The sequence below is a fragment of the Ammospiza caudacuta genome, chromosome 7 (genome assembly GCF_027887145.1).
Source record: "Ammospiza caudacuta isolate bAmmCau1 chromosome 7, bAmmCau1.pri, whole genome shotgun sequence".
Taxonomy (NCBI): Eukaryota; Metazoa; Chordata; class Aves; order Passeriformes; family Passerellidae; genus Ammospiza; species Ammospiza caudacuta.
The window spans coordinates 20,400,347-20,424,117 of NC_080599.1; the positions used below are offsets into that span (position 1 = coordinate 20,400,347).

General features: G+C 46.2%; 1 protein-coding gene across 2 annotated transcripts; it reads left to right on the forward strand.

Moving 5' to 3' along the window:
- Positions 1-3,193: 3,193 nt before the first annotated feature.
- RGS8 (regulator of G protein signaling 8) lies at positions 3,194-23,771 on the forward strand. Of its 2 annotated transcripts, XM_058808717.1 has the most exons (6): positions 3,194-3,238; positions 3,489-3,547; positions 7,622-7,723; positions 8,614-8,678; positions 20,623-20,789; positions 23,589-23,771. In XM_058808717.1, exons 1-6 carry the CDS (start codon positions 3,194-3,196, stop codon positions 23,769-23,771), a joined length of 621 nt encoding a protein of 206 aa, XP_058664700.1. The 2 variants fall into 2 exon arrangements, with proteins under 2 accessions (XP_058664700.1, XP_058664701.1); XM_058808718.1 differs by lacking the exons at positions 3,194-3,238; positions 3,489-3,547 and adding an exon at positions 5,796-5,914.

Sequence of the window (23,771 nt, forward strand, 5' to 3'; positions counted from 1 at the left end):
ACACAAGCACTGCTGGTGTTTGCTGCTGCCAGGTTAGGAGGAAATTGCTTTGGAGTAATTTTTGGAGAGATTTAAATTTCTGGATGGGATTCAAGCCTAATATCAAAATGAGTTATTTTATTAAAAGCATTTAAATAGAAACTAAAGAGTGGTCAGGAGCAGGGGGGCTGTTTTAGAAGGAATTTGCTATAAACCTGCTACACAGAAGCTTTCTAAAATATTACCCTGTAAAAACCCCGTAATTCTCTTTATCTGCAATTTAATTACATTTCCTGTAGTGCCTGTGTCAGAACAGTTCACTTACTCTTGTTCTCTATTAACTCACACCTGCCCCAGGAAACCAGAAGGAAAAATTGTTGGCATTATGAGTCATTTGTGTGTTTTTCAGGATCTCATTGAGCTCACAAAAAGGGTCTAAGGAGGTGCTGGAGAAGTAGGAATTGGGGTTCTCATCGTGGTGATGACTGTGAGATGGCAATATCTAAATATATATTTATAGAAATATATAAAAGATATATTTATATATAAAACAGATATTTAGATAAAGACATAAAAGATGTATTTATATATTCATATTTATAGTTATAGTCATATACACGTAAAATACATAAAATAGATAAATATGCACAATATATATTTTATGTTGCATAAATTAGAAAATATATTATATAAAAATATAAGTATATAAGTATAGAAATATAGACATATATTAGAATTAGATATAAAATTATATATAAATATTTATATATATAAATAGATAAATAATTATATATTATATATTATATATTTTTTATATATTTTAGATCTATAAATACACAAAAATATTAAATATAAATATATTAAATAGGTATATATAAAATATATAACTTATAAAAAGATAGAAATATATAGAATATAAATATATATAAAATATATACAAATATATAAAAATATATAAAAGCAGAGGGAGAAATGGGAGCACTCTCATGATCCAGGAATTTCTCCCACTCAGTGTTGGTGGACCAGAGTTTGATCTGTTTGGGACTGCAAAAAAAAAAATCTTAGAAAATCTGAATCCTGGAGCAGAATCACCCTGAGCTGTGTGGGTTGAACACTTGAGTGACCTCCTCCAGCCCACCATGTGTGTGTGAGTGAGAGCTCAGGGATGTCCTGGCACTGTTATGAAAACCTTGTCTTATGAAAACCTTGTCACTCGTGACCCCTGCAGTGCCCAGAGGGTACCTGGGGGCATGGAAATGCTGTATTAAACCAAAAATGACAGGTTAGAAGTTAAATTTGGCCTGGGTTTTGGGGCAAGGGCTGCAGCTGACTGTTATTTAACTCGGCCAAAGCAGCCTGTGGCAACAGAGGCAGAGGATGGACCTCAACCTTTGACTGTGCTCAGAGGAGATTTTGCTGGCCAGGACATTTTTGCAGTGCTTGTCTTCTGATAAGTGGAGATGTGAATAATCCCAGCCAGGACGAGCTGGGCTCTGCCAGGGGAGGATGAGCACAAGGCAAACATCTCCACACAGCCCCAGGCAGGGCAGGAGGGACCCAGGCTGATGGGGAGCCGGGATCTCTGCTGCCCTGCTGCTAATCCCTGTGTTTTTCCAGGAGGTTTTGCAGGACTCTGCCTCTCCCCAGGGATGGGGGATGCTGATAATGTGCTATCTCAAGGCATGTTTCCTGCTCACAGCACCAGGGTGCCAGGGCCAGCAGTGCTTGAGCAGACAGAAAGGTGACTACAAGTATCCAGGGAAAAGGCAGTTATTGTACTTGCAGGGATTTTTGTGGTAGGAAGAATTTTATTTTATGTTTTCAGAAGGTTAATTTATTATTTTATTACATTATATTGAAATATAATATTGAAATATAATATTGAAATCTATTATATTGAATTATATTATATTATATTATATTATATTATATTATATTATATTATATTACATTACATTATATTATACTAAACTATATTAAAGAATACAGAAAGGTATTTACAGAATGCTAAAAAGATAATAATGAAAAACTCGTGACTCTTTCTACAGTCTCAATATAGCTTGGCACTGATTGGTTAATGAGTGAAAATACAGCAGAAACTAATGAAACAATCACTTGTTGGATAAATAAATTTTAAACACATTTTACATGAGCAAAACGGAGGAGAAGCAAATGAGATAATTGTTGTTTTCATTTTTCTCTGAGGCTTCTCATCTTTCCAGGACAAAAATCCTGGGTGAAGGAATTTTTCAGAAAATGTGAATGTGACAGGTAATGACTTGTTAAACTGCAGGGGACTTTTTTATTATGGTAATTCTCATTCTTTCTGTGTTTTTTGCTTGTTTTAGTCAATCTAAAAGAAAATCAATGGAGATCCCACTGGCTGAGCTCTCAGTGAGGATGTGCCCCTATCAGTGCTGTGTGACACGGGGCTGTGCTGAGCCCACCCCTGGGGGATGTTGGTGCCAGGGGTGAGGTTGTTCAGGGTTTGCTACAGCCCCTGTGGTACCCTGGACATCCCAAACCTGTTCTGTGGTGGGTTCAGGAGGAAAAGGAGGATTGCAGCCCATCCTCTGGGCTCAGGGCACCGAGGATGCCCAGCCCAGCTGGGTGCAGGAGGAAAAGGGGGATTGCAGCCCATCCTTTGGGATCAGGGCACCGAGGATGCCCAGTCCAGGTGGGTGCAGGAGGAAAAGGGGGATTGCAGCCCATCCTTTGGGATCAGGGCACCGAGGATGCCCAGCCCAGGTGGGTGCAGGCTCCCTGCCACAGCACTGGCTGCATTTTCCCTTCTGTCCTGCTGTGCCCAGCAATAAACCCTCCTTTGCTTTGTGCCCAAACCTCCTCCCTTGGCCCTGCTGACACCTTCAGTGGAGCTCTCCCATCCCTCCTGTCTGTGGCAGCTCCTGGAAATGAACGATCTGGGAGCCCCAAAGCCCGAGGGAGGCACTGGGATGGACTGGGATGAGCTGGGGTGAGCTGGGATGCGTGGGAATGTTTGGGGATGCGCTGGGATGCACTGGGATGAACAGGGGTGTACTGGGATGTGCTGGGATGTGTTGAGGTGCGCTGGGATGCTCTGGGATGAGCTGCGATGTGCTGGGATGCACTGGGCTGAGATGGGATGCTCTGGAATGAGCTTGGACCCACGAGGATCCGCGGGGAAGCGCTGGGATGAGCTGAGATGTGCTGGGATGGGCTAGGACGAGCTGGAATGTGCTGGGATGAACTGGGGTGTACTGGGAAGTGCTGGGATGAGGTGGGAAGCGCTGGGATCCGCGGGGATGCTCTGGGATGCTCTGGGATGCTCTGGGATGCGCTGGAATCCTGAGCAGAGCCGGCTGCGCAGCCGGGCTGGGGCTGATGAGAGAGCGGCTGTGGCTGCGCTGCTGCCGCTGCCAGGGGAGGGAGGGGAGGGGAGGGGAGGGGAAGGGGAGGGGAGGGTGCCGAGGTGTGCCCGTCACCCCGAGCAGGGGGCTGGCCCTGAGGAAGCTCTGCTGTCTCCCCAGAGCCGCTCTGAGCACGCTGTCGGCACGGACCCACCGGCAGGGAGGACGGCTCAGAGGCAGTGAGTATCTTTATCTCGGTGTCTGTCTGTCTGTCTGCAGTGCCTCCGTGCTCGGTTTTCCCCCCTGGCTTTCTGTGCATGTGAATGGATGGTCTTAATCTCCCGAAGCCCCCGAGAGATCTCACGGTTTGCTGATCTGTTTATTTGCTTGGTTGGTTTTTTAACCTTTGTGCTGCTGGTTTGGTTTTTTTTTGTATTGGGATGGCTTCTTTATCTGTGCCCAGGTGGTTTGATAACCTGAACGTCCTAATCACAGCCCTCCCTTGCTGTCTGTCAAGGAGAAACCCCCAAAACTCATCCATGATGAGGCTGGTGGCTCTCCTTGACTGGATTCCTTCCATAGGAGGGGGAGGCAGGATGAAGGATGGAGCGGGGGGAGGCAAAACCCCTCACCAAGACCTTCATTGCAATTTGCCAGACACCACAGATTACATTTTAAAGCCAAAACTGACTGGATTTATTTGCAAACAGAGGCAGCATCCACAGGGATGCCAGCTGAGCATTGCCTCCATGGGGAATGCAGGTCCCTGCACCTCTCAAGTCAGACAGACTTTGGGGTCCCAGGGAAGCTGGGTGCTTGCTGTGGGGGTGAGTGGGGGGCAGTGGGGGCCAGCAGGAGGCTCTTTCATAACAGAACCCCAAAATTCATGCTGCAAGGGAGAGAGAGGGCAGATGGCTCCGCTGGAGCAGCAGTAGGAAAGGGAAGCAGGAGCTGCTGGACTCTAGGAAGTCATGTGCTGTGGCCCTACATGGGGGTGAGGCTGTTAATGAGGAAATTTAGAGGGGCTTAAGGAATTACAAGGATTGATTTCAGTCAGAGAAGCAGCCGGCCGAGGCGAGGATTAAGGGAATGCACTCACGGGCAGTGCAGCACAATCCCAGCTCCATTAATTTAGTGGGGAAGAGGCTTTGTGCCTTTTTAATGTAATCAGGGTTTAAGAGGGATGGTGCAGTGGGCAGCCCAAGCTCCAGGGTGTCCTCCAGCAGAGCAGGCTCCTGGCTCCTTGCACCCCCTCTCAGTTCTCATGGAGGGCACCTGGAGCCTGGCAAACCAGGAACATTTGCCTCTGCTCTTTTAGAATCCTGTCCTTCCTTCCTTCCTTCCTTCCTTCCTTCCTTCCTTCCTTCCTTCCTTCCTTCCTTCCTTCCTTCCTTCCTTCCTTCCTTCCTTCCTTCCTTCCTTCCTTCCTTCCTTCCTTCCTTCCTTCCTTCCTTCCTTCCTTCCTTCCTTCCTTCCTTCCTTCCTTCCTTCCTTCCTTCCTTCCTTCCTTCCTTCCTTCCTTCCTTCCTTCCTTCCTTCCTTCCTTCCTTCCTTCCTTCCTTCCTTCCTTCCTTCCTTCCTTCCTTCCTTCCTTCCTTCCTTCCTTCCTTCCTTCCTTCCTTCCTTCCTTCCTTCCTTCCTTCCTTCCTTCCTTCCTTCCTTCCTTCCTTCCTTCCTTCCTTCCTTCCTTCCTTCCTTCCTTCCTTCCTTCCTTCCTTCCTTCCTTCCTTCCTTCCTTCCTTCCTTCCTTCCTTCCTTCCTTCCTTCCTTCCTTCCTTCCTTCCTTCCTTCCTTCCTTCCTTCCTTCCTTCCTTCCTTCCTTCCTTCCTTCCTTCCTTCCTTCCTTCCTTCCTTCCTTCCTTCCTTCCTTCCTTCCTTCCTTCCTTCCTTCCTTCCTTCCTTCCTTCCCTCCCTCCCTCCCTCCCTCCCCTTTTGCAGCCTCTGCACCTCCCTGGTGTCTCCCACCACCCCAACGAGGCCCTGCTTGCTCTGAGTGGTTTCTGTGTGAGTGCCTGAGCCCTGGTGGCACAGGAGCAGCCCCTGCAGATGTGTGAAGTCCTGCTGTTGTTTTGTTTGCAGTGCCAGCTCTCCCGTGATGCCTGGCCACTGGCTCCAGCCATGACCTGCAGGGACAGGCACAAGATGTAGTTTGTGACCCTTCCTAGCAAGGCCAGCCTGGAGCTCTGCCCCTTGAGGAGAGACCTTCAGAGGATGAGTGGGATAATCCAGCCAACTCCTGCTGCTCCCTGGTGAGCTGGGACACCAAACTCACACTGCTTCACACCTGAAGCTGGACTTGGCCTGGTCTTAGAAAGAAATGCTGTCTCTGCTCTGTGGCCACCCCTCAGCTCTCAACGTCTTCCATTGAACAGTTGACTTTCCACTCTAGGAGGGAAGGATCAAATGGGTTGAGGACAACTGGCCCTTCTTGGCTTTGGCAAAGAGGATTCTTTGGTGCTTTTTAAAGTGCCAGGACATGAAACAGTAAATCCCTTCTTCCTGCCCTCCTGCCTCCTGCAAGCAGCCCTGACTGAGGTCCAAGCCAGCCAGTTAAAGGGTTAACCATAGCTGGATGCCTGCATGGCTGCCTTACTGATCCCACGGAGGTAACTGGAACAACCACAGTGCATCCCCACCCTGTCCCTGTCCACCTCGTCCAGCAAGCCCCTCTGCCCACTGCAGTGTCCCTGCTGCCCTTCCCTTGCCTCTCCACCTCCTGCACACCCAATTTCTCTCCCATTTTCTCTCCCCTGTGTCCTGGCTTGGAAGTCCTGGCTGAGAGAAGTGTTTTCCACGAGGAACCAGCTCCCTGCTCTGATTCCCTGCTGCAGTCCCTTGATCTCAGGCATCCCAGGGGAACGGGAGCAGCGCTGCTGTGCTGACGCCTGTCACACCTCTTGCTGGGAAATTCGTGAGCAAACAGAGCAGGGCACAGAAAGGTGGGGGTAGGAGGCTTCTGGAGAAGGATCCTGCAGTGGGTTTGGTGTCCAGCTGGGAAGGTGGCACTCCCTGTGCTCTCCTCTGGAGTTTGTGCAATGCCCACGGCCGTGGGGCCAGAGTTGGAGGCTGTGCAACAATTCCTGTGGCTGAGGAGTTCCTGGGTTTTGTGCTTGTTAAATGCTGTGAGCTGCCTGTGCTGCGCCAGGGAGACACTCGGTGCATTTAATTAACATTTAATTTGCTTGAAGATTACATTAAAATGTGCAATAATAGAAGCTCTCCAAAGGGCGGGAGGAGAAGAGGGAAACAGGCGCGCCACAGATTGGCTCAGGCACTGGTGCTGAAGTGTTCTGCAAGAATTCCAGATGGAAGGGGAAAAATGCTCTACTTGTGCAGCCACAGAGAGTGTTGGGCATCTGTTTGGGAGCAGAGCTTTCAGCAGCTCCAAAGGAGGTCCAGCAGCTAGGAAGGGGAGATGGGGTCACTGAATGTTCCTCCCATGGTCCCGAGGAGAGAATGGCCCAGTTTGATATCCAGGGAATCTCCAAGAGGAGACACCCTCGGGCTGGAGTGGCAGATCACAGAGCCCATGCAACCCCAAGAAGCATCCCCCACATGTTTTTGGGGAGAGGGTGGTGCCAGTCCTGTGCAATGCATGTGTTCCCTCTCCCTGTCCCTCTGTCCTGCCCATCCCGGGTTATGTAACGAAGGATGCTGCGGCTGCTGTCCTGGGAAGGGGCTGGGCAAGGACACCAGGGGCTGGCACAGGGCTGAAGGCTCTGGGGCTGGGCTGAAATGTAGAGGAAAAAAGCTATAAAGCCATTTTCTGCCTGGGTAAGCATGTCAGGAAACAGCAATTTGATCCTGCTTATGTAATCCTGAGTCTAAAGAACCGCTCAGGATCGATCCTGGCTGGGAGCTCAGGGGGCTGCAACACAGGCTCACCTTGCAGGTGCCTTCCTACCCCTCTCCTTCCTCCAGCCCCCTCCACCTCAGGGATCTGTGCTGGTTTTGGTGCTGCTGGAACGTGGTGACCGATTTCTTGTACTGCTGCCCATTGCCCTCCTCCCACACCCGACCAGAGCAGGACTTTCCAAGAAACCATCCCAAAATGCAGCCCTTCAAAGCCTTTCTGCCAGCCTGGTGTGAGGGAGCCTTCAGCTGCTCTGGTGCTGTGTTCACCCATAACATCAGCCTGGAGATGTCTCAGGCTCCCTCTCACACACGAGGGAACCAAGGACACAGATCTGGCACAGAGGTTTTTCTTTTTTTGGGTTTGCTCTTTTTCTTTTGCCAAGCTGGCTAGACTTATAATCATCCTTGTTCTTTGGTTTTCCCCTTGCTAACACCCCTGCTTCCCCACTCGACCACAGGAGCAGAGGGATGAGGACTCGCCTGGGCTGCCTGTCTCACAAATCAGACTCATATAATGATTTCACAGCTATTCTTCCGGACAAGCCCAACCGGGCTTTGAAGTGAGTATAGCTGCAGCATCCCACCCAACCCCACTCCTGCCCTTCCCCTCCCCACCCACCACCTCCCACCTGCAGTATTGTCTTCCTTTTGTTGTGTTTTGTACGAGTTGTGAGTGCTTCCAGCAGGAAAACAAACTGATCCAGCAGGAACAGCTGGGGAAATTCCTGAATCTTTGGTTCTGTGATAGAGGACGTGCTCCCAGTCCCCACCGCTGGGTGTGGGACATGTCTGCACCTCTTTTGGGATGTAATTTACACCTCTGCCATCACAAATCAAAGCCTGAGCAGTTGGCTTGGTGTAAGAGGTGACCCGAAATTTCAGGTCATCTTCAGCTCAGCCTTGTATTTGACTCTGCAAAAATTCGGGTGATGGTTTGCAAAATGCTGGAGGGAGATGCTTCAACCCCTCCAGAGTCCTGATTTGAGAAGTGTGGGATGGGACTCATCTGACCACAAGTCCCTGCTTCCACCTGAGATAAGATCTGTCCTTCCCCTGAAAGGCAAGCAAGAGAAATAAACACTTCTGCAGGGCTGAGTTCCATTTCGCCTGACTTTTGGCTTTTACAATGTAAATGTCTGCATCTGTGCTCGTTTCCTGGGCCTCTGCTCAGAGTCAATGAGGAAAAATTGGTGCCTTTTTGGGCATGATTCATCTGGCCTATTTTACCTGCCTGCCTGGGGATGTGAGCTGAGCAGAGTCCCTGCAGGTCCCTTGGGATCTCCTCTCTGATTCTAAAGCAAGCCCAGGGTCACTTGGCTCAGTTCTACACCCTAGATCTCCAAAATCAGGTGAGAGGAATCCCAGCCTTCCTCGGTGTCCTCAGCAAACAGCTCCAGAGGGGATGGGCAGCTGTGGTTTGTCTGTAACTTGCTCCTTCCTTTCCTTACAGAAGACTGTCAACAGAAGAAGCTACAAGATGGGCAGACTCTTTTGATGTCCTTTTGTCCCATAAATGTGAGTAGAGATCAAATTCTATCTTTTTTTTCCCTCCATTTCCCTTAACCCCTGTCCAGGGGCACGGTCCCTCCGAGCCACCATCCTTTAGGTAGGAAAAAAGAGAATTTTGTGTGTTCCCTTCACATCTTTGCTCCTGACAACAAGGAAAACCGCACTTGCTAAAGCCATCAGCCCAAGGTGCTGCTTTTTCCAGCTCAGCACCTTTGACCAGCTTGCCCTGGCACAGAGGAATCCCTCTTGGTCCCCCTGAGCTGCAGTTACCACAGCAAACCCAAAAATTTCACATCCAGAGCCCTCATGCCAACCTATAATCAGCAACCCCTGCTCTGTTCAGTCCTGTGAGGTCTGTTCTGCAAATATTGCTCTGCTTCAGCAGCATTTTCACACTGAGAAATTATAAACAAAGCAAAGTTCCCAGTATGGGTTCATTCATGGACTTCTATTGAAGCAAAAAACTCAAATGAGTTGAGGTTGGGGAAAAGCCACCGTGGGTGCTGAACTCTTTCATGGCAATAAGGAGCTGTCTGGCTTGCTTAGAGACTCAGGTTTTCCTTACATTGTAAAATGTAAGTGTAAATTATGTTATTAAGCTAATTTGAAGGTAATTTTGCCAGGTTTCTACTGAGATGACAACAGTTTTGGCAGGGAATTAAGTGACAACTTTAAACAGGCAGGCTGACCAAGGCAGGAAAAAAGCAGGATGTAATTTTAGCAGCAGTATCTAGTTGAGATCATTGCTCTTGCAGCCAATAGGGGAAAAAAATATATGGTGTAGCTGGGTATGGCTAAAAAGGAACGTTTCTTTTGTGGAAATTCAGAACAAGAAGGGGAAAATACACCAAGGAGATTACAGGGTACCTGGGGGATGGAGAAAGGGGAGGGCAGGATTGTCAGACCCTGTTATCATCCTGAACTCAAACCCATTTCTTCTTCACTGGTGTAAAAGTAGAAATTTTCTTTATTAGACTGCAGAAGAAGGGCTTGCATTGCAAACCCCAGTGAATTTACCCACCTGTGTCCTGATGTTACACAGATTCTTCCCTCTTCAGCTGACTACTGCAAAAAAATGCAAAATCAAACCTCAGTTCAATGATTTTGTCCAGCAGCCTCCATGAGGCGGTCTGGTTTTATTAATAAATTAGCCTTAGAGAGTGATAAATGAATTATCAAGACCTTTCCCATCTCTTGGCATGGAAAGTAATTCTGATAACTCTCTGGCACTAATGAAAAATATTCAGTTTCTAATGAAAAATATTCAGTTCCTAATGGCAACAGAAGGTGATCTTTAAAATTTAAATTAATTTATTTTTATCAGCAGTCACGGTGACATTGCCTGGTGATTGGTAGGTGACAAAAAAATTTGTTGTTTAATAAACTACTTTCTAAAGGAATATTTTATAACTGCTCTGCACCTGAAGTTTCTGGAATTGCCAGCCTGGCAGTCGAGGGTTATAATGATGCAAATACAAAAAGTTCTGTTGAAACAGAAGTGTTATTTTAGTTACATTGGTTTTAAAGGAGAGAACAGCACATACTCATGGAATTAATTATATTGTACAAGTTGCATTTTTGCTGTTAGGATGTGCTGATGTTACACAGGTAAGGGAGCCTTGTGCCTTAACTGGCCAAAATCTGGGATTAAATAAAGCTGTGCCTGGCCTGCTGGCATCTGTCTGTGAGGGAAGCTGCCAGCAAAAATTCTGCTTTGAGTGCCAAGAGGAGGACAGAACTGCTCCAGTCTAATTTTCCCAGCATTAGCCAGGGAAAATTGGAATTCATGCTCGGGGGTATGGGCTCAGCACCAGCTGGGCTCGGGGAGAATTCCCCCTGGGGCTCACAGCATCAGCAGGTAGAGCACTTGTGCTTGACACATCTGTCAAAAGTGTCTTCACTAGATGGACAGCTCATTTATTTTGGGAAGGGGATTGTGATTTCAGGGGGTTGATTGTGTGGTGCTTGCTGCTGCAGTCAGATGGATTCAGTGCCTTCCAGGCAAACTGTTCTCCAGGGAAAATAAACCCCAAAGTGCTGGAGCAGGGCTCAGGAGCTGATGGGGCAGCTGAAAACGGGGTAGATCTTGTGGGAAATACTGCCAGGGGTGGGACTGAAATAGGGCTCTCCTTGAGCCAGGTCTCATGAGCTCTTGGAGATCTGTTTCACACCCAAGATAGCTCAGCTACCTTAGAAAGCATAAAATCAGCAGGATGGCTTCTGTGGTAGTGTTGGAAACAAAAAGGTTTAATAAAAGGCAAAATAATAAACTCTTTATAGAGAAAAAATGATTAGGTGTCAGAGGTTCTTGCTCCTGGTAGAACACCCCACAAAAGCAATTAGTTTCTTTGTTCTCTTCTTTTTCTAGTAAATTGTTCAGGTGGGACTTTTGGCTCCTGTCCAATTGGCTATCCTTAATATTGAGGTGAAGTTCCCTAGGCTATGAGATGCTTTTTCACCTAATTGAGGAGAGAAACTTCTGAGTTTATTTCCTTTCTAAAGGGCCTTATTTCCTTTCTCCATCAACAAGAGGCACATTCCTATATTGGACTAGTGGCAAAATTACTCCAAGGAGCAAAAACATGGATCAGAGCTCCCCAGGAGGGCTCCAAAGTGCCCAGCTGAGCAGGTTCCCTCGTACACAGAGCAGGTTCAGAGATCTGCAGTACTCTGGGAGATGGGAAAAACACTTCCCATTCCCTTCCTATTTCCATGAGTCTCCAAAAGCTTTCTTGTTGGATTATACTGATTTAGAGATGGGGTGACTTAGAGGCATTTTAAAAACTTTTATTCCATTTTCAGTCTCGTGAAGGGTGAGACAATGCAGGTGTTATAATTCATGCCATCACAATCATTAACTACAATATACTATAAGCATTTCTTGTCCTATCAACTTTTGCCACACCATGCTGTAAATGCCTTAAAGCCAATCATCTAAAATTACCCCTTGTGGGTCCTACTACAATGCATCTTTCATAGTTCTATTTCTCCAAAGTATCCAGTCTTATTTACAAAACCATCCTTTGAAACTTGTTCCTAGTTCCATTTCTCTCTCAACAATATCTGTCTTATTCTATGGCATTTCTAAATCAGCATTTCTTATCTCAAGGTTTGCATTCAGATGCACACTATGTGAGCTTTCTGTCAGACTTTGAGAATTCTTTACAAATCCATTTCCCACAGTTTCTAACAGAAGTGACCTGAGCAGTGTCATGCATTTCACAGATTCCATGGAGAGTCTGTGGGGATTTGAGCCACCTGGTCTAGTGGGAGGTGCCCCTGCCCATGGCAGAGGGGCTGGAATGAGATGATTTTTAAGGTCCTTCTCAGCCCAAACCATTGTGTGATTCCATCATCACCTTTGCCAGACGTCCCTTGAAGTGTGACAGTCCTGGGGAACCCCCTTGATCTCCCCTCACCCTCCTGAAGAATGAATGACTGACTGCAGGTAATGTTTGATCCTGTTGTGAGAAGAGGATTGAAATCCCTTGGGATCTGAAGCAGTTGTTTTCTCCCATGGCAGAGGGGTTGCAACGAGATGATTTTTAAGGTCCATTCCAGCCCAAACCATTCTGTGATTCAATGAGCACCTTTGCCAGACAGGCAATGATGTGCAGGTAATGTTTGATCCTGTTGTGAGAAGAGGACTGAAATCCCTTGGGATTTGAAGCAGTTGTTTTCTCCTGGGTGATTCCAGGCTGGGTGATGCCCTTGTCTCTGCACAGACTGGTCTGATTTGGATTTCTTCCCCGAGCCATTCAAAAGATAATTTGAGCTGACAAGTTGAGTTAACAAGAGATTGTGAGTAGGAAATGCAGGAGGGCTCTCCCCACCTCCCTTTTGTGCTGGCCCTGGGACTGAATTCCTTCATCCCTCCTGGAGTGAGCAGTGCTGAGCAGCAGGATGCAGCAGCTCCACATCCATAGGTCAGTGCAATAAAATCCTAATTGTTAATGGGCAGAGCAAATAAACTCAGAAACCCTGGGGTCAAGCAGACAATCCCTATTCTACATCTATTTTACACTGTCTGAGCTCACTGACATGTTCCCTTGGGTCAGGGCTTCTGAGCAAGCAACAGGAGAGGGGAACCTGATGCTGTTCTTGCCAGGGAAAATAAACCCCAGAGTAAGAGACAGAGGCAGAGTAAGAGGCAAACCATGTGCAGCATTTCCCTGGGTGCCCAGGGAGGAAAAACAGTGGTTTTAACACGCTGGATTTTGGCAACTTTCCCCATTTTGTGCCAGGGAAGTGAGCTCAGCGTGGTCCCCATGTGTGAGTGCATGCCTGTGAGTAAGTGAGGAGTAATCCCCTCCCTGTGCCCGTGCCCAGGAGGCTGGCCAGATGAGGATTTATCCTGACAGCCTGCTGGAGGGAAATACAAGCCACAGCATGTGTCATTCTGCATCCCCCACAGGGCTGGACACACAGATTTTTGTTCCTCCAGCATCCAGCAGGACAGTTTGTCCTCAACCCTTGGTAAACTTCTCACTCCACACCAAAAACATTCATCCTGAATTGTCACTTTTATCTCATGGGTGATTTTTCTCCGGATTTTTTTGAAATCTGAAGGAAAAGCTGATTTTTCTCTGGATTTTTCTTTTTTTTTGTGATCTCTGTGCTCTTCCTCTCAAACTTTATTGTTGTTCTCCTCCTCCTGTTGTCTACACATTCCTTCACTTCCTACACAGCACAGGAATATCCCAACCTACTCCCAGCTCCTTCTGAGCCAGAAGAGCATTAGCATTGTGGTGCTGACAGGCAGCTGAGATGAAGGGAAGCTCTGCTCAGCAGCAGTGGGAGCACATTTGTGTGCTGTGCAGAGCAATTGTGACCTTGTCCCTCCAGCCCTGCACCCAACACCTTCCAGGGAGCCAATCCATCCATCCACCAGCCACTGGGACCCTACCTTTCCTCCCTGCTTGCTCAAGGAGTGAAACACATGCATTAAATAAATTACTGGAGATTGCTTTCTTGCTCTGACAGTGGCAGGTGCTTGGTTATTAAACTGCCTGAATGATTGAGGCCACTAATCTGGGCTTTTCCTCATGCTGATGAAGCTTAGCTAAGCCCTGTCTTGTGTTTTCTGCTCCCCACCCCAGTCCCTTCTTGCTGAAAGGATCCACTTTCCATCTCCTGAATGGGATTTCAGGTTCCCTGTCCTCACATGGTCATTGACCTGCCTGGCACTGCCCATTCATAAACCAGAAATTCCTGTCACTGCCTAACTCTGCAGTATGGGGGTTGTTGAAGGAGTTTTGAGTTAGATCTCAGAGGTTTTTAGATGATGCCATTTATTTTTCTTATCTTCTACACAGACAGGAAGGGTGAGTTCAGCTCACATCTTCACAGCATGGTTCAGAAGGTCACACGACCCCTAGTTACAAGCCCTTTTAAAGATTTATTGACCAATAAATCACTGCCAATAAGGATATTTATGGTTTTGATCCAATCCTTCAATATTTTATCTTATGGACTCATGCTACAGTGTAAGCTTTCAAAGCCAGTCATGTTATGACACACAAACCTACAGCACTACCTCCTAAACTCCTTGTTTACCTTTGTTTTTTCTATATCTTAAACTCTAAAGCTCTAAACTTCCCTCTTCCTAATTTAATGTGTCTCTGCTTTAAAATCCATATTCTCACTTCTGGCACCTAAGTTTAGAAGCCTTTCCCAAGGTCTCAGATCAAATCCTGTGTTTAATTCTAAGCTTTGGCTTGCAGGCTCTGAGAATTCCCTGCATTTCAGATTCCAGCAGTGCAGGATCCTGAGCAATGTCTGAGCACTTGCACAATACCCTCTGCATGTTCCTCAGTCAGTCTGAAAGGAGAGCAGGGCATTTTGAAGCTTAGATTTATACTGCAAAAGTAAAATATCAAATGTCTGCTGTATTCTCCCTCAGACTCTCAACATCCAGTAAAGAGCTCTGCTTCTTTGCCTTCAATTTGTCTGCTCCACCAGCATCAATTTCCTCTTTTGGCTTCAAGCAAAGGACTCTTGAGGCAAATTCCTGAATAATTGTCCAATAGTTGTCCTGAAGGGCTGTGCAGCCACAGCAGCACATCCTGTCCTCCTGAGTGGCCATGCCTTTGGGGCTCACGTTGGGGATTATTTTGTGCTGCTGCCTCTGCAGAATTCTGATCTTGCTTTTAATTTCTGTGCTTTCTAAAGCATCCCCCTGGAACTGGAAATCGGGATTTTTCAGGAGGTGAAATCTCTCTCCTGCTCATAGTACAATGCACTCCTGTGGTCGTTGTCCTGGCAAAAAGATGTCCAGTTAATGAAAAAGTTAAAAGTTGTCCAGTTAATTTCTCTGCTTTATCTGTAAAGCATCTCCCTGGAATTGCACACTGGTATATTTCAGGAGGTGAAATCTCTCTCCTGCTGGTATCACACTGCACTCCAGTGGTGATTGCTCTGGAAAAAAAGATGTCCAGTTGTCCAGTTAATAGAAATGTTAAAATTTCTGTGCTTTCTCTGTAAAGTATCCCTCTGGAACTGCACACTGGGATATTTCAGGAGGTGAAATCTCTCTCTTGCTTGTATCACACTGCACTTCAGTGGTGGTTGTCCTGGGAAAAAATGATGTCCAGTATATTAAAAAGTTAAAAGTTGTCCAGTTAATTTCTGTGCTTTCTAAAGCATCCCTCTGGAATTGCACATTGAGATTTTTCAGGAGGTGAAATCTCTCTCCTACTTGTGTCACACTGAACTCCAGTGGTGGTTGCTCTGGAAAAAAGATGTCCAGTTGTCCAGTCAATTGAAAAGTTAAAAGTTGTCCAGTTAATTTCTCTGCTTTCTCTGGAATTGCACACTGGGATTTTTCAGGAGGTGAAATCTCTCTCTTGCTTGTATCACATTGCACTCCAGTGGTGGCTGTCCTGGAAAGAAAAGATGTCCAGTTAGGTGGGATGAGCTTTGAAATGCTGATCATTCGTGAGTGCTCATTCCTTGAAAGCCTTGAAGGAGAGGAGCAGGTTGAAGTCAACATCCAGGTCAAATCCCAGCTTAGGTGGTGGCAGCTCCCACGCCCAATTGTCCTCCTGCCCTTCCAGTCACACTTGTCATTGCTCCATGACAAACTTCAGGCAGTGATTGCCCAAACCTGGCTCAGGCACAGCTGGGAAGGCTGGCAGGCAGTTAAGGGTTAAAGATGAAAACCATGGCAAACCAGGCAGTCAGGGCTGAGCTCTCCTGCACCCAAAATGTCCCAGCAAGGCCCTCGAAGGTTCAGCCTCACCATCTGCAGCTCCTCCAAGGCTCTGGGGACTGCATGACAGGAGTGGATAAAAAAAGCAGAGAACAGCCAGACACTATTATTTATCCATTCACTGTCTAAACTTATTTCAGCATCAAAAGGAGCTGATTGACAAGAGAGCAGGAGGCAGAGCTCATGGAAACCTCCTGGTCCCAGGGGAACCTGCTGCAGCTGCTCTCTGGGGCAGGGCGGTAGCAAATGCCTTTCTCTCCTTGTCACTCATGACATTCCCATCTTTTAGCAGTTATTACATTTTTCAGGTATTTTATTTTTCAGGTATTTTATTTTTTAGGTATTATATTTTTCAGGTATTATATTTTTCAGGTATTTTATTGTCCAGGTATTTTATTTTTCAGGTATTATATTTGTTCGGTATTATATTTTTCAGATATGATATTTTACAGGTATTTTATATTTCAGGTATTTATTTTTAAGATATGCTATTTTTCAGTTGTTTTTTTTTCAGGTATTAGATTTTTTCATATATGATATTTTTTCAGGTATTTTATTTCTCAGGTATTATATTTTTCAGATATTATATTTTTCAGGTATTTTATTTCTCAGATATTATATTTTTCAGGTATTTTATTTCTCAGATATTATATTTTTCAAGTATTTTGTTTCTCAGGTATTATATTTTTCAGATATTATATTTTCCAGGTATTTTATTTCTCAGATATTTTATTTCTGAGGTATTGTATTTTTCAGATACGATATTTTTCAGGTATTTTGTGGCTCAGGTATCCTATTTTTCAGGTATTCTATTCTGCATCAGTATCCTCTTGCAGATGTGGTACTTCCATGCAACATTGCTATTCCTGCAAGTGCTCCTCTGTCAGTGCTGCAGCTCTGGGGCTGTTGTAGAGGAAAAGGGGGAAAAAATAAAGACCAAGGCAGAGACAGGGGAGCAAGACCTCAGCAGAGACTGCAGAGACACAGCAGTGTGCTTGTATGATGGAATATTTAATGTCAGGCATGCTAGGAGCTGATGATTGATAAAATGACATAGACTTCAAGGAACTGGAACTTTCTGTTTTATTTCCTTCTTTCTGAAATATATCAGCATGCAAAGACTCTTTGCTCTGCTCTCCAGTCCTTCCCTTGCTCTCATGCAGGCCCTCTGAATTTTACAGGCACCAAGGGGGACACAGCTTTTGGGAAATATTGCTGTGTCCCAGATTTCAGGAAGGGGAGCTGCTCTACCTTCACCATATTTGCCTATCACCATATTTACCTGTCCAGGGTGGATAATAGCAGGTAGATAACAGCAGGACAGGTGCCCTGCTCCTTTGGCATTCTGCTCTGGGGCTGATGTCACAACATTGCCCCAGGCTTGGACCCACAATGTGTAGTGTCACTTGGATGAGAGGCCTTTTCTTTGTCTACCCTAGCAGTGCAAATCTCCCCCTAAAATTGCTTGAAGGGAGAAGTGTCAGGAGGAGCTGGAATAATGCAGCTATTTCTGGGGCTGACAGCAGGAGGGAGCATGGCTGAGATGGGATGGATCCATTTTTATGCTGATAGCAGGCTGCTGATAAAAAAAAAAACCCAAATGGAAGAGCTTTGAGGAAGGCAGAGAAGAGAGGTTTAGGCTGTACTTTGGGCTTGTCTGGCCTTTCCTTTTCCCTCTGAGGATCTGGGCAGTCAGACATCTCCTCTGACTGACACACAGACAGAAATAGGATTGTTTGGTGCTGTTCAATACCCAGGCCCACTTCTTAGGGCTTGAGGTTTCAGAGGGAGCTGGAAAATATCTAAGTTATTAGCAGAAACAAGGGGAGCAGGAAGAAGTTTAGGACATGCAAGGGAGATGCTGGGCAGTGTTACATTGCTATAGATCTGTAGCACATATAGCAAATAGATATATACAGCATATAGAGAGCATATAAATAGCATATAATATAGAATATAAATTAATATATAATATAAATAATATAGAAATATTATATATAATATGTGTATTATATATAATATATTCATATGTGTGTTTATACTTTATATTTTATATGTGTATTATATATAATATATATTATATATAATATAGCATATAATATATCTCTTATATAGAGCACATTGTTAGCATATAATATATCTCTTATATAGAGCACATTGTTAGCATATAGAGCATATAGAAGGAACTCTCTGAACAGCCTGTTTGAGAAAATGTCAGGATTTTCCACAGGGATCTGGACAAGCTTGAGAAATGAGCTCATGGAAATCTCATGAGACTTAACAAGACCAAGTGCAGGGTGCTGCACCTGGATTAACCCCCAAATCAGTCCATATCTAAGTTATTAGCAGAAACAAGGGGAGCAGGAAGAAGTTTAGGACATGCAAGGGAGATGCTGGGTAGTGTTACATTGCTATAGATCTGTAGCACACATATAATATATATATATATATATATAGCATATAGAGAGCATATAAATAGAGTATATATTGTATCTAGCATATAGTTAGCATATACAGCATATAGAAGGAACTGTGTAATAGCCTGTTTGGGAAAATGTTAGAATTTTCCACAGGGATCTGGACAAGCTTGAGAAACGAGCCCATGGAAAACTCACGAGGTTTAACAAGACCAAGTGCAAGGTGCTGCACTTGGATTATCCCCAAAATCAATCCAGGATGGAGGCTGAACAGATCAAGAGCAGCCCTGCCCAGAAGAACTTGAGGATGGTGGTGGAGGAGAGGCTGGACATGCCTTGTCCTTGCTCCCTTCATCCTTCCAAGGAGTCTGACCTCACCAGACTCATCCCCAGTTCCATCAATATTTTTAGACAGTTGCTTGGAAGTAGCCAAGAGCTTTCCAGTCATGAACTACAAAAACCTGGATGCTATTGCAAAAGACTAGAAAGAGTTAGAAGTACATTACTAGAAAAAAAAAAAAAAAAGGAGAATCTAAGTTTATCCTGAGAAGAAAGGGGATGTGTGAAGCCTTTAGCTGCACCAACTCCCCTGGTGCTGTTCAAGGAAAGGAAATAAAAAACAATGGCTGTGTCCATAAATAGGCACAGGCAGGGGTTTAACACAGATTGCCTAATAAATCTTTCCATATTTCTAATCTGCCCTGGCTGACTCAGATTGCATTACTGAAATGTCACAATTGCTGAGCATTAGCAAGTGATAAGCACACTTTTACCACTGACTAGACAAGCTGTAATTAGGCCAAGTCCTTTCCCTCTCCCCTTTACTGGAGCTGTAACAGACTCTCTGAGAGCTTTCTTCTGTTTAAATAAGAACTAAAAATGGCACAAGGCAATAAAGCAAAATGACAGAAAACATAGGGAACAAGTCCACATCAGCCATGTTTTATTGAAGGCTTTCTTAGTGGCAGATAAGGCCTTATGAAGTGTGGCATTAAGATGACCTGAACCTTGATAATTCCATGAGTAATTTTCCAAAGGGTGGGTGATCCAGTCCCAAGGAAAGCTTTTTGCCACCTTAGCAAAGGAAAACATTTTTTCAGAGTTACATCAAGTCATGTTTGGCTTTGTGGCAGCTCACAGGAGCCTGGCTCATCAGTGGTGTAAGCTATGGATGCATCCTGGAATGGCAGAGCTTGGGAGAAATATCAAATTGTCTTTAGTAGGCTGGGGTAGGTGGAAGGATGTCTGAGAATGGAACAGCTCCCTGCCTTCTCTTGATGCCTCAGGTTTTAGCTTTTGTGTTTTTCAGATTCTGTGCTGCTTTAGTGTGTGGGTCTGGGCTTCCTATGAGGAGATGGTGAGCTCTGTGCACAGAGCAGGGAGACAAAACAATTCCTGCTCCAGCTGGGCACCAAGGACAAATGATCCAAATCTCAGGCCCAAAAGCACAGACAACGTGGGCTGAAGAGAGAAAAACAAGAAGGATAGGATTTCATGGGCTGGAGCTGTAATTAAACAATTAACTACAATATGCAAATGGACCAGAACTTATAAAAATCTCATGACCAAGCCCTCTTTTGCTTCCATCTTGGAGCCATCCAGACAGAGCCATGGCTCCAATACTGCCAAAGTGTGGCCTTTGAAGGCTCTTCAATAAAAATCCATTTTATTTCTCTTAACTCTCCCCAGCCTCTGCTCCAGCTCCTTAAGGCATCACTTTTATCACCAGCCAGGGGGTCTGTACAAATCACAAACAGGAGGGGAGTGCCTTGAGCTGTTTGATTTTCCACCATCAGTCTCATTCCATGGTTATGACAATGGGAAGATGCCATCAGCTCACATCCCAGGCAGCAGACTGAGAACAACGTTACAACTTCCTTTCAAAGTTTTTTGACCAATCACACGAAACAAAAGCATATTGACAGTAGTTCCATCCAACCACTGTAATAAGCACAGGTACCTTTGGTTAAACAATGCTTGCTTATTTTGAATGCAATACCTGCTTACAAGCAGGTAAAACGCAATGCACAGAGCTTCATTATTAAGGTTAGAACTTCCTAATATCTTGCTAGATAAACTTTTCTGCAGCTTAATCAAGCATTAACATACAGACCATTGTTCTATTTTGTCCTCACTTTTCTACTTCCTACATAATTTTTCTGCTGACCAATCTCATGACTGCTGCATAGCTCTAATCACAGTTCTGCTGTCTCTGAGGCCTGCCTTTTGCAGCTGTCTCTGAGGCCTGCCTTTTGCAGCTTTCCCAAAACCCGCTGGTTTTATGGATTCCCACAACCCTCTCCTGCCTGTGTGTCTCTGGCAGATGGGCTGGCAGCTTTCCGTGCTTTCCTGAAGACCGAGTTCAGCGAGGAGAACCTGGAGTTCTGGCTGGCCTGCGAGGACTTCAAGAAGACGCGCTCGGCGGCCAAGCTGGCCTCCAAGGCCCAGCGCATCTTCGAGGAGTTCATCGACGTGCAGGCCCCTCGGGAGGTGGGTAAGGGGTGCCACAGCACGCCAGAGCACCCAGCAGGATTGGAATTTTATACCAATATAGCCAGATGGAACGTGTCTGGGCTCGTCTGGCCCTTGCTGCTTGAACAAAGGCGGCAACTGTGGTGGTTTCACCTCAGAGACACCTTTGGCTGGACGGATGTGTGGTGTTTTCACCTGAGAGACACCTTTGGCTGGGTGGATGTGTGGTGTTTTCACCTCAGAGACACCCTTGGCTGGCTGGATGTGTGGTGTTTTCACCTGAGAGACACCTTTGGCTGGCTGGATGTGTGGTGTTTTCCCCTCAGAGACACCTTTGGCTGGCTGGATGCTGCAGAGGGGCACTTGGGACAAGTCCAGGCATGCAGGAGATCAGGTTTACCTCTGGTGGAGTAGCTTCAAGGTGAGGTGAAGGAAAGGAATCAGGTTCTGATGGAGGGTTTTAATCCAGAGTTTTATTCCTGGCCCACAGGCCTCTGAATGCAGCAACAGCTCCAACACAACCACAGTGTGGTTGCTGAGTCTTTTAACCCCGGGGAGAGGGGCAGGGAAGGGGTAGGGAGCCACCAACCAGGTATGGGGAGAAGTCTCAGGGGACAAATGACACCTGGATGGCTCAATGTCCCTCAAGGGGTGTAAGGCATCTTTTGAACTTTGCCAATTCTTGGCATTCCAGAAGGGCCTCGAGTGAACTCTGCCAATCACTTCAGGCCCTTCTGGAATGCCAAGATTGAAGGACAGCACTCAGTAGGGCCAAAGGAGGGGAAGGGAGAGGTGATTGGCACACCTGGGGAGGGAACCGGGATACTGGGACAGGCTATTACATCTCACTGCCACACAGCAGGGCTGTCACCCCCAGCTGGGTGCTCTCCCTCTGTCCCTTCCGTCTCAGAGAGTGGCTAAGGATGGTGGCCATGCTATCCTGGCTGCTCCAGCTGCCTCTGCTCGTCCTGACTCATCCCTGATGAGGGCAATGCTTTGATGATACTGAATTAGTCACAGCCAGGGAGTTCACTGGCAACCTCAGCCTACATTTCCTAACCTCACTGAGCTCCCCAGGAGCATTTCACAGTGCTCCTGTCATTTCTATCAGCCTTCAGCAGGCTGTTGGGCTCTTCCCTGGCAGGACACTTTGCCCAGGACCATCCCACCCATGAGTGGAACAAAGCCCAGAGGGAGCTGGGGGTGTTTATCCTGGGGAAAAGGAGACTCAGGGGTGACCTTATCACTCTACAACCCCCTGAAAAGTGGCTGTGCTCTGCTGGGGCTGGGCTCTTTCTCCAGGCAGCACTGACAGAACCAGAGCACACAGCTTCAAGCTGCACCAAGGGAAATACAGGTTGGATATTAGGATAAAGTTTTTTACAGAAAGAGTGATAAAGTTCTGGAATGGCTGCCCAGGGAGGTGGTGGAGTCCCCATCCCTGGGTGTGTTTAACAAAGCCTGGATGTGGCACTGGGTGCCGGGTTGGGTTGGACTCGATGATCTTGGAGGTCTCTTCTAATCCTGTGATTCTGTGATTCTGTAACTTGTTGACTCCCAAGGGGGGAGAGCTTCTGACTAACTCCCCCCTCACCCAGACCTCCTGAGAGATACAAACAATAACTCTGAGCTGAACAGAAAATGCAGTCACACCCCGGAGCCTGGGATTGTTAAATCCCCTTTCAAGCACTCCACAGGCTGATGGCACTGCCAGGTCCTGCCTGGTGACCATGCTGGGTTGTGTCACTGCAATCACAGCACAGCCAGGGGTGCTCTCACTGCACCCAGCCTCTCCCACTCATGCATGGGTGCCTGTCAGGGACCCAAAAAGGGCTAATTTTCCTCATTTTCCTCCCTCTCCCAGCTGGGAAGGCCATTGCAAGGCCACTGGGAAGGACCCAGATTCGCACTGAGGTGTGTGGGGGTCTCAATGCTCTCCTTGAGCATTTTCCAGCAGTTATTCAGGAAGCCAAATTAGATTTTAAGGACTGGAAGGCTGATTTTTGATTAGAAATGGGAATGCGGGTAGGATGGGCGTCCTTCCTACAATTTGGTCCTGTGGTGATGTGCTAAGGAGCACTGTTACATAATTTTGGCATGTTTAGAATATGAAATTATAGAGCTAATCCATACTGCTGACATCCACATTGAGGCAGACAGCTTTATTTTCCAGGCTCCTTCCAGTTTGGACACTGAATTAATAACAACAAATAACATTTTTTCAGCCATTTTTTTTCCTTCCAGACAATAACCCTAAAAAATGCTGATTATCCTGCTAGGGAAGGAGAGCAGGAAAACTCCACTGGCTGCCTTTGCAAACAAATGGCAGTCATAACATTTATTTTTCTAAGCCTTTCCTCCAGATATTGTAACATGAAGCTGCTATGGGAAAAATCAAACAGTTTATTTTAGATCAGCCGAGTTTGGAGACATTTAATAAGAATGTACCAGTGGTTTAAACACAGTTGAAAGTTTATTCACCCATTTATTAGGCATGTGGTGAAGAAGAGAGGGAACAGGAGAGAGGTTAGGCTGAGTCAGGAGCTTTAGGTGATGTGCTGCCTAAGAGTCTGAAAGAAAGTAATTTCAAAAGTGATTTTAGTAAAAGTAAAATTATTTCAGAAGTGCTCAGATCACTATAAACCCAACTTTTCCAGGCTTGGGGCAGAACTCACAGCCCTGAATCACTGTGGGGGCTGTTCAGGCATGGGCAGGGGTAGGACCTTGGTTCTGCTGCCGTGGCAGAGAGGGAATGAACCATTTGAAGGAGGCCATCTGGACACTCAGTGCCAAACTCTCTTCTGCTGCTTTCCCCAGGTGAACATAGACTTCCAGACGCGGGAGCTGACCAGAAGAAATGTGCAGGAGCCCTCCCTGTCTTGCTTTGACCAAGCCCAGGGGAAGGTGCACAGCCTGATGGAGAAAGACTCGTACCCCAGGTTCCTGAGATCCAAAATTTACACAGACCTGCTGTCTCAGACCCAGAGGAGGCTCAGCTAG

What these genes read in the sequence shown, in the direction of transcription:
- RGS8 (XM_058808717.1), top strand. Translation starts at nt 3,194, where the DNA reads ATGTGCTGGGATGAACTGGGGTGTACTGGGAAGTGCTGGGATGAG. An exon ending in AAGCCCAACCGGGCTTTGAA is followed by an intron (nt 7,724 to 8,613) that starts GTGAGTATAGCT and finishes CTTTCCTTACAG; the next exon opens with AAGACTGTCAACAGAAGAAG. An exon ending in TGTCCTTTTGTCCCATAAAT is followed by an intron (nt 8,679 to 20,622) that starts GTGAGTAGAGAT and finishes TGTCTCTGGCAG; the next exon opens with ATGGGCTGGCAGCTTTCCGT.